An 11,659-nucleotide genomic window follows, 5' to 3' on the forward strand; every position below is an offset into this window, starting at 1 on the left:
TTATTGGTGTTTTATTGTGAATCCACATCATTAGAACACAAAATACTAGTTCTTCAGTACTGCCCTGCTTCCTCTGTATATTTCACCAGTCAGCATGGAAACTGGAAGAGGGGGAAACAAAAGGGGACGGGGGCAACCATAAATTACATTCACAGTTAAAGGGAAGGTAAACCCAAAGAGCAATGTGGATTGAGTGAAAGCAGCAACATTAGTAGAGCACATCAGTGAAAGTTTGAGAAAAATCGGACAATCGATGCAAAAGTTATGAATTTTTAAAGTTTTGGTGTTGGAACCGCTGGATGAGGAGACTACTAGAGGATATGACGTATGAATGGACAACAATACAAAGAAAATATAAAGGATATTCAACAAAAATTCACTTTTCTAGAATTATGAAAGAGCAGTGGACCAACCGCTTTCAGAAAGCAGGGGGAATAATTGCTACCCTTAACATATGTCAATATCAAGTTGATTGAATTTGTAATTTTCATGAAAAATGGATTTTTGTAGTATTTTCTTTATATTTTCTTGATATTGTAGTCCACTCATACGTCATAACCTCTAGTAGTCTCCTCATCCAGCGGTTCCAACACCAAAACTTTAAAAATTCATAACTTTTGCATCGATTGTCCAATTTTCTTCAAACTTTCACTGATGTGTTCTACTAATGTTGCTGCTTTCACTCAATCCACATTGTTCTTGGGGTTTATCTTCCCTTTAAGAAACCTTTGTGGTTCACTTCTCAGTCCTTCAATTTGGCAAGATGCATGCCACTTCATCTAAAGGAGAAGTTCACCTTCATAAACATAAGGATTGAGAGAATGCAGCAATATTAGTAGAATAAAATTAGTGAAAATTTGAGGAAAATCGGACAATCCATTCAAAAGTTATGAATTTTTGAAGTTTCTGTGCAGTCACCGCTGGATGAGAAGACTACTGTAGTGTGTGATGTCACATGCGTACAACAATATAAGGAAAATATAAAGAGAATTTCACAAAATTTCATATTTTGAAAAAAGTACACATTCCCTTGACTCGTTACTGACATATGTTATGGGTAATATTATTCCCATTGTCTTTAGAAAGAGGCAAGTCAAGTGCTTTTTTATTATGCGAAAAAAGTGAAAATATGTTGAATTTTCTTTACATTTTCTTTATACTGTTGTACTGATATGACATCACGAGCCTTAGTAGTCTCCTCATCCAGCAGTTCCACAACAAAAATGTTAAAAATTCATAACTTTTGCATCGTTGTCCAATTTTCCTCAAACTTTCACTGATGTGTTCTACTAATATTGCTACATTCTCTCAATCCTTATGTTTATGAAGGTGAACTTGTCCTTTAAGAAATCTAACTTTGCTGTAGGCCCCTCAGCCTATACAGAACAAAGTAAAAGCATAGATCTACATTGTGCACTGTAGGCCTACATGTACACTGTGAAACTAAAATTAGCTTAAATGATATTGAACAACAAACAACTTTCTGTAATCCCAATCTAAAAAAAAATCACACATTTGCAACTTGTAGGGACCTTAATACTATAAAACAAGGAATGTTCGCGTGCATTTTGATCTTGCGAATTTCGCGAGCGCAAAGATTTGCGAAATTAAAATGCACGCGAAAGTTCTTGTCTTCACTATTTGCATTGAATGCCAGTGGCAGTTCGTGAAAATTTCATGCCGCAAAAAAAGGCCATTGGCTCCAATTCGCAAAAAATTCAAGCTCTGCGAATATATCATCTTTTACAGTAATTGCTTTCTAATCAAATCGAACATTGGCAACTCATACTTTGCTTGGAATTTTGTTTGCTGTTTGCACCTGCCAAGAAGGCCAATTCAAATGAACTGCCTATAACTGCAAACATGATTACCAACAAAATGTATCCTTGCAACCTCAAAAAGGCTATTGGTTCTGGTAGGTTGATCAAAGGTTAAAAGGTTGTCACGGACTACACAAAGGAATGGGAATGACAACCATAAAAAAAAAGCAAAAACAAAAACAGGAAAGCCTTTGTTGGGTGAAAGGTCAGACACTGAAAACTTCCTAGAAGTACTTGTATTTTTTTTTTTTTCCACTGGACACATTTCTCTCTTTTGTTTGCAAAGTAATTCACCATGAGATTAGTTCAATCTGACCTCTTTTCAATACCACTCTTCAAATCCACTGGTTCCACAACATGGTTTGAGCACTTGTGTGACTTGGGCTAGCCTTCATGAGCATACACGTGCCAATTGCTCAGTGGTCACATTCTACATGTTTATTATCAGCCAGACCTGATGGACAAGGCCATGAATTTATCTGCACTGATCAGCATGTATTCTGCCTATTCTCTGATTACTTTTTTTTTTTTTTTCGAATTTCTTGTGTCGTGCAACATGGGTTGGTTTATAGTGTGTTTTGTTTTGTTTTTTCACCCACTCTTCTCAAGCAAAGTTGTATGCATCTCACACGATACAGACAAGTACAATATCATCAACGGAAGACACTCTCAGAAGTTATAAACACATCAACTTTAAATAACAAGTCGCATTGCTCAGCAAAATAGGCCTACCGTATTCAATATGACACTATCACAGAGTTCAGGTGGAGAGGTGGTCATACAATGTAGGCCTACATGTATTGAGTGTTTAACAGCATACTTCTGCAATACAGTGTTCAGACTTCAGAAAGCGTGTGGTAAGAACAAACCCTGTATTACTACCATTTTTCCCCTACTGCTTACTGTACAGACTGATACAGTAGTCATGAGAAAGGGACCAATTTTATACTGCATTAGGGGTGAACAGCACTGGCATATATGAAATGATCACAACTGAAGATGAAAAAAAAAATTAATGTTTCAGAATTACATGAAGCACAATCATATCAAACAATCCAATACTCTTACACAACATGGTTCATTTATTTTCTTTGGGAGGTCACAACTTGGGAAAAACAATGCATGGGTATGTTCCAGTGGATAAATGCACAATGTACAGAGCATACTGGTGAACACAGCTTGCACACAAGTTGAGAAAGCTAACCCTGCCAGGGGCCCCCATGCAAGCTTTGGAGAGATAGCATCTGGGTCATACAGTGGACAGGAAGCCATAGCTGCCAGGATTCAGGGTTGCACACCCACTACAAGCTCTTGTCCTCACACAAAGGAGCTACCCTGTTATTGATCTGTCCATGAAGTCTACTTAGGGCAACAGGGTCCAGTGTTTAGCCTTATCCCCCTTTTATTGGCTCAATGGATTTGTACCAAAGGGTCTTACATAATCTTGTTGCAAGTTTTCCAACCTCATACCAAATGGGCCTTGAGGAGGACCTTTCCTAGTGCAGCTTATTTGTAGACAAGTTGTTGTCCTTTTGACAGTTATATTCAAATGACATAGAATTATTCAAAATCTGGGTGCTATTGAAATGCATGTCACAAAAGACACTAAGCATCTCAAGGTAACCTAGCTCTCTGTGTAAATCACAAGCAGTCCTGACAGCTCACTACCTAAAATCCTTGAATACATGATCGCTGTGTATTTGATACAAGTACTTCACATACAGAATGGTTTGTACCGCAACATAATGTGCCATAGGTTGTTGTTCATTGAGAAACATTTGTGATACTCACAGGGTGCCCTAAGACATTAAATCCAAAAAAATATGAAGTAGTCTACTAACAACTATCAAAGCAGCATGACGGCCTCCAAGTAGGCCTATGCCTTGTTATGATTCCTATCACAGCAAATACATGTATTCTAAAAGTTGTCTGTAGGGGTTGCATAAACTAGAAAACAGAAACAGCACAAATCTTTGAACAAGAAGTACTGAGGAGCTTCCTACATGTATGTTGGCTCATAACAGCTGATGTCATGTTACTTGTCTGGTTAAATCTGATTTATTCTGTTGTGATCTGGTGACAGTGTGGGACTCTATTCTTGCAGGAGTGAGGAGTGAAAAAAAAAGAAAGAAGTCTTTTGGATTTCTCATTCATAAGATACAATGTTTTGGCTGACTTCTGACTGCAATGGGACTGGGTGATCATGCAATGCTTCTCAAAAGGGAACATCGCTATGTACAGCTACGTTCTATACTTGCACTGCAGCTATACCCCTAGATGCCATAGCCAATTCAGTCTTGTCATAGGCTCACATGCATTTGTCATACTGGGAACAACTGATACATCATGTAGTAAACAACGTTTTCTCAGAATAATCTTGTAAGATTTATAAAAGAGGCCTTCAAACTCCTGGAGCTAGGCCTATGTCGGTCACAGCATTGACCTCCGACTCCTCTGTAGGTTCCCAAGACAGCTCCATGTGACCATCATTTCCCAGGGTCCCCCTCTTCATATGCCTATCTCCTCAATGCCTGGCTAATGTATGACTGAACCCACGTAGCCAATGACTGTCAAGCACCAACGCACACACTTGATTGGACAAAGTCTGCATACCATTTGCATGGTTCATTCGATATTACTGCGCACACTCACAAGCAACAGCTGGGCTCGATTGTATGCTAATGAGGCCAAGCCTCCCAACTTGGGGGTGTGGCTTAGTAGAGAGGGAATTCAGTAACCTGTTATTCAGGGGTTTTTGTTGTTGTCGTTTTCTTAGAGTCCTATTATTTGAATGGACAAAAGTCACTGACCGTTAAAGGTCCTGTTTTCTACAGGGCATAAACACTACTGCTGTATCCTGTGTAGAGGCAACTATTGTTCAGAGAGAAGGTAATATATTGAAAGAAAGGTGACACTTTAACCACAAACATGCTTGTGCGACATTACAACATGCTTAGTGATAATGATGCAATACTGCACGCACGTGGAGTCTCCACACTACCAGCTGCCTGGCTTCTTCAACAAGCAGTCCTGAAACAATGTATCTCCCACAAATGCAGCAACATGAGAGAACTGAGATGTACATCTTTGTGCATTCTCACGTGGACACCTTTGCCCATTGGCACCAAAGACCAGAACAAGTGACTGACATTCTGCATGTGGTAGGAATGGGAGTTTTGATGTCCCACCCCCCTATATCCATACAAGCATTCCAGTTGTCTACTAGTATTTGATTTGCCCTGCTCACTACTGTTTAACAGTAGTTAGTACTGTAAGTGTACATTATACACAGGATAGGCAAACAGCAGAGTATCATAAAACTACATAATTTAGTTGTTGTTTTTTCATTGTTGTTGTTGAACAAGCACTGGCTCTTTTCTTTGGAATGTAATAGATTTTCCTAGTTCCATCAGGATGCAAACTATCTAAATCACACATAAACATTAACGTACACACACAATTATCTTCATTGGGCCAAAGATGACACACACGATACATAGGATATTTTAGAAGGGGGATTAGATGGTTATCATATTTTCAATCAATTCCTTCTAGATCTAACATTTGATCTTTCAACTGAGTGTAAGCAGAGAACTTTGCTCACAGGAAATTTCTTCCAACCTAACATACATAGAGAACATGACTGTTTATTTGACACAGTATGCTGTACTTGATAACAAAAACACAGAACTGTCAAATCAGCCTATTCCACATGTAATTCAAAGTACATTGTACCATCCCTACATCAACATTTTTTTTAAAACACTTAGTCTTAAAAAAAAAAAAAACACACACTAAAAAAAATGAAAAACTATCCAATGTTGTTAGAACTGAAAGATACAAAGGCCCTATTGTATGTGCTATGATTCCCTAAGTTCACAAATTATTACGTCCACTTCATACAAAAATGTGTTAACCTCTCTCAGTGACTGGTTTCCAGCATGAAATGTTGAAATTAGAAAAGAATCCAATCAAACATTGGGAGGTGGTGGTCACTATCTGGCACATCTAGCAGCATGACTGTTAAAGGGCACTTGAACTTTGCACCTGCTTATTACTGGCAAATGTGACCAGTTACCTGGGAAGTATCTTACACATGCTGCCATACCATTCAAAGTATAGTAAACCTTGAGTAGAAAGAGACCCCATTTACAGTGCGAGGCTTGGCCGCGGCTCGGCCGCGGCCGAGCCCGCCTTCATTTCAGCGTAAATGCGCAACAGGCCAAATGCGGGGCCAAAATTGGCAGCGCATTTGGCCACGCTCTGGAGGTGGTCTCGGCCGCGGCCGAGCCTGGCATTTTCTCAGTGTAAACGCAAACTGGGCCAAATGCGGGGCCAATTTTAGTCTGGCTTCCAAACCCTCTGCCCGTACTATTTCGCTATTCAGGATATTAATCCCCTCAACGTCGAAAACCAGTATAGTTTAAGGTGGTTTTGTCCTGCTAAGGATTTTTCCTTCGGCAAACCCTTTTGCCCGAACGGCGACTTCGTCGCCACGGAATCCAGTTGGCAAAGGGTCTGAAAACCAGACTATACCAAATTGCGTTTGTTTACAAGCAGAGCGCCACTACGACAAAATACTGAAAGGTTTGAATTAAAAGCGCGGCCGAGCCTGGCAGTGTAAACGGACAAAACTGCGGGGCTTGGCCGCGGCTTGGCCCAGCCCCGCACTGTAAACGGGGTCAGAGACTCTCAGACACGAAGCTGTCATTGCACCTGTTTTTGTGTTGTTGGTTTGTTGTTGTTGTTGTTTCTTGGGGGGGGGGGGGGGCATTTCCATGACAACAATATATACAGTACAGGCCACTTCTCATTCAAAGATCATACAAACAATTGGTATAAATGCCACCTTGCAGTCCATCAAATGTGCTATGAGGGAATCATAGAACATTAAATACACATCATATCATATCATTTCACGAAATGGCATGGTGAAACTGAATATATGCATATATCCTCATAATATATGCAATGTAGCAAAAGGCAATGATATCACCACTTGATTCAGCTCAAAACATGAAGACCTAGCCTCATTTACATGTTTCACAGTTTGTGTTTGAATCTCCTTGTTGTGCATATGAAATTATCACAGTGAAGGTCTTCAAAGAAAGTACAATGTGAATTTTAAGGACACATGGAAACTTATTAATAAGCTTTCATAGTTGTGTAGGATAGTCCCTACTGACACGACATTGCTGTCCTTTCTTATGCAGGGATACACAAGTAACATGACAAAGTACACTGTAGTTTGATAATTTTGTTTAGTCCTGTATTTGAAAAGATCGTATTCCCCCATCTTCTTCGAGAATCAAGAGTATGACACCCATAATATACTGTATACGCCATATATTTCGCGAGTCTAAATTTTCGCGAATCGGGAATTCCCGACGATTTCGCAAGTGGTTAAATTCGCGATTGTGGAGTCCTGTACTGAATGCAGACGTGTACACACGTACGTCACATTCACATCGGGAAAAGAGTCGATATTTTCTTGTGTCTTTAATTTCGCGAATAGCACCTAACTCACGAAATTTGTGAGCAAGGTCATGGAGTGAGGAATGGAATTTGTGAAATTACTTGATTAAACCAGATAACGAACGCTACTCTGATAAGTGTCATCACCATCACAAAGATGCGCAGATTTTAGCGACCCATATTCACAGAGCAAAACATACATCAGTTTATTAAATTTCTAAACATTACTCTACACACATAGATGCGGGAAATGGCAATACATTGTACAATTATGTACATCACATCTACCTGTGTTGATGGACATCTGTTGGTGCATGTGACACGTCACATGCTTTTACACAGCTACCGTGTAAAGTCTGCATTTACTGTAATCCATAGACATAATCTAAATCACCTTTGCAAATTCTGACCTTTGAATAAGGTGCCCTACTGGATGACTCACTGACACCTACAGTGTATATACAGAAAGAACATATTTTTTCTTTTTCTTGATATCAGCTACATCATAATCAATATGTTGAGATTGAGTTTGAATTTACTAATATTCAATCATGATTAAAAGACCTGCAGTCAGCAAGGCTGAGATGCACATTGTATGACCACATAATATCATGTAGTCGCAATACATAGTGTACAAACACTACAAATAAAAAATAATAAAAAAAGAAAAAACAAATGCCTTCCTCCCTATCCCCCCATGCTTCCCTCTCTACCCCCCCCCCCAAAAAAAAAAACACACACACACACACACAAAATCTACTCTACAGAACAGCATGAATCATTCATACAGAACAAAAGTATTAAAAACACCACTCTAGCAAACAATGAATGAATTTGGAGTGGCATAGAATTGCTTCACAAAGAGAAAAGATTGAAAGAGTTATTGTGACTGATCTGATTTCTAGTGCTAACGAGCTGAGTAATTGTGACCCCGTCCAAGTACAGTTAACAGTCTTTCAAAAAATATAGGGACTAAGGTCTGGGTCAAATTGATTGAAAAATAAACCTTTACTAAAGGAAACTACATTGTAACCTCTTGAATGTACATAAATGTGATATTGGGCTGGATATGTGTACACCATACTTCTAACACATGTACAGAACAACAGTTTGACAAACTGCTGCACAAATGATGTTCTTGTGAATGTACATTTGAACCTTGGTGCATGAAATAATATCTGCCCATTCTTTCCCCTCTGTAATGTATTGATTTCATAAACTTACTCTCTACCTGTTTTTCATTTTCAAAGGTCAAAAAGGTTTCCCAGCAAAAGACTGATTAATATAAGAAATAATCTATACAGTAGACCTACATGTATTCGATATGCTGCCTCAAGTATGATTTGGGCACAAATTTTCACTGACTCACTATATATGAACAATTCTGATGCACACTTAAAAGTATCATGGTTCTGAACTTGGGCATATCCATGTCAAGAAATACATTTGTACGGCTGTATTGCTATGTGGTTGTATATCATCTGTCCATTTCATAAAATAGGGCCTACCTATTTGGTCCATGTTAAGAGAACAGTGTATTTTGAAAATAGGGACCAGGAACAGTACGTGAAAGATGCATAATATCATACTACCGGTATTTCGAATCTTTATCTTTACATTTTGAAGCTGTCTCCCTACACAGGAACCCTTTTTTTAATCAAATGCATCACCATTTCTCTCCCTTACATGCTGCTGCAATTTTCATTTTGCTGAATATGGAAGCTGGTTTATCTCCCCAATAAATGGGCTTAAAGTTATTTTGAATGGAATGTCTTTTATCTACAGAACTGTCAATAATGTGATATCTTAGCATGTTGCATGGTGGGAAAAACCTTGATACCATGTGTAAATGTAGTTGTGGGAAGTGTACATCACAAGTGCAAACTCCTTTGCGGCCAGAGTCCATGGCCTGCTCAGGGCCAATAGACTGTAGATTAGGAACTTTATGGTTCTCGGTGCACTTCATTAACATATCATTTTATATTTGGTTTTGAACCAGTATTTTACAATGAATGAACTTTGATACAAACATTAGAACAAAATCTTCAGCTGGAGCTTGAGAACATTAAATGAGAACTTTATACGTAACAGAATTGGGGTGGAAAGGTAACAAAGACTAATTTGAAAATTACATTGTGTGACTCAAAACAAAATCCCCTTCAAACTTCTCAAATACAAAAATGCCTGAATTCCCACTACAACACAACATACAAATTTGTAGAATAAGACAAAGATGCAGTTCAATCTCACCCGTCTTCACAGAACAATGCTATTGGTCACAACCATGAACATACTTTGGATGACACATTTACTAATAGCTTTTCTACTGTCCTACTGGTTAACACCATAATCATTATGAAAATTCATGTCAGAATTTGTTTTTAACTCAGCAATTACAACACATTTCCCATCCCATGTGATCATTGCTACTTTGTCCAACAGTAGCTCACAATTCACCAACTACATGTACTTACTGTGGAGACCTTTCTATATTGATGTTTTGTTGTTGTTGTTTTACATAAGTGAAGGTTTGTGAGCAAGTCAATGAATAAATTTGAAAGGCAAAGATATTGTGACATATATATATCAGTTTTTACACATGAAATTAGTGTATTTCAGTGACTTCATATAGACTACTTACAATGCAACTTGTTCAATTTCATTCTATGTGGTATGGTACTACAGGGAAAGTATTGTAATTTCATGTCTAAAAATAAAAAACTTATTTGTCTCTGAAAGTATGCCTGTATAATATCATGATTGCATCATTACTTCTGTACTACATACTGTAGAGTTTCTATAAGCTGCTATTTTTGCAAGGGTTTTATTTTCACAAATTTCGCAAAACACTGTTGGACCATGAATAGAAAAGCACACAAAAATATCTCAAATTGACAAGGCATTTGACATACATAAATGTAACCTATATTATCAAAATCGCAAAAACATCTTTCAAAAATGTCTCTGACCTCCTCATTCATGAAAGTATATTTTCACAAAAATAACAGCTTACACAGTACATGACTAGATTATCTAGTTTAGTATACAGTGTATGGGAAGTTCATGTGCTTGTGGTATGTAACTGTTACATTTGCTAAACACAAGTTTCTACTATGAACATTGACATGCACATTTGTCAACACCCCCAAACCATCATCACTCCCCACCCCCACACCTGACATGTACTTCTAGTAGGCGTAGTAGATCTGTACATAGTATAGAGGTTTAATATTTATGAATGTTTGCATTCAGAAAGTCGGATAGGCCTATATAAATATTTTTTTATGTTGGAATATGGAAATCCAGAAGTATGCTACAGCCGTTTCATCCTCGATTAGGTACCCCTTGATATGCCATGTAAAATTGATACACTTGAAGACAAAGGCAACAAATGAAACAGAGTTCAGTCTCAGATGCAGACCAAGGCTGCAGTTATGGTCACAATTTCACAGAGCGCGAACTCTTAGTCTTAACGTTAGAGAGAGAAGAATCTAGATCTAGCTAGAGTTCTGATATATAATTTTCCTGACAAAGTAGGCATAGAAACAGAAATGTATCACTAATCAGGTCTAAATGTCCAAAATTAACTGGAACACTGATCTCATGCAAAAAACTATTTTCTATGTTTTTAAATTTAAGATGGGCATTATCCCTGTCAGTGACAAGTGTAGTTCACACATTACAAATGAATCATCAGTGTCAAATAAGAGACGAAGTGCTCATCAGCTAGTGGGTGCATCGCACTTGTTCAGTTCAGCCAGGTACAATGTCAAAGAGGTTGGAGTTTAAATAGCAATAATTAGTAGACACTACAATCATCGCTGCCTTGAAGTGCCGCTTCAGCCTTCTTGCAATGGACCCTCTGCTCTGGCTCTGCTATTCCCTCTGCTCTGGCTGCTGTCAGTAGTGTCACTTCCGTGTTCGTGACTTACTTCATAAAAAATCATGATCTAAAGCAATCATCCTGTACAATAAGTTAGATTGCAATGAAATTCAGCCGACACATCTCGCTATCTTCAGAACAAACGCCAAACAGACGGTCCGAAACTGATCCTACTCCTAGTCCCAGCTGTGAAGACAGAGCGTGGGTACAAGAGTTGTACAAGTACAAGGCCCAAGGCAAGGGCTTGACAAGGCCTCTCGAAGTTTGAAAATCCCAAGTATATTCCCATAGAAATCTCCTGAGTGTACACTACAAGAAAGCAAATATACTGAAATAATCTCAAACTGATAAACTTACCTGAGATAGCTCGAAGAGCTGAAAAATTACAGCTAGAAAGACTGTTGGGATCTGTACACCCAGCATCCTGCACAAAAACAGCTGATCGCTGGAGCTCGCCATTTTCACACACGGCCAGCTGATA

General features: G+C 38.5%; 1 protein-coding gene across 1 annotated transcript in view; it reads right to left on the reverse strand.

The window, feature by feature from the left end:
* Positions 1 to 11,659, reverse strand: part of LOC140241505 (uncharacterized) — a 29,041-nt gene extending 17,382 nt beyond the window's left edge. Inside the window, exon 1 of the mRNA XM_072321233.1 lies at positions 11,536 to 11,659. Coding sequence (XP_072177334.1) covers positions 11,536 to 11,637 — 102 coding nt within the window. The 5' untranslated portion in view covers positions 11,638 to 11,659. The remainder of the gene's footprint in view (positions 1 to 11,535) is intronic.

This window comes from Diadema setosum, chromosome 18 (assembly GCF_964275005.1).
Source record: "Diadema setosum chromosome 18, eeDiaSeto1, whole genome shotgun sequence".
In the NCBI taxonomy this organism is placed as follows: domain Eukaryota; kingdom Metazoa; phylum Echinodermata; class Echinoidea; order Diadematoida; family Diadematidae; genus Diadema; species Diadema setosum.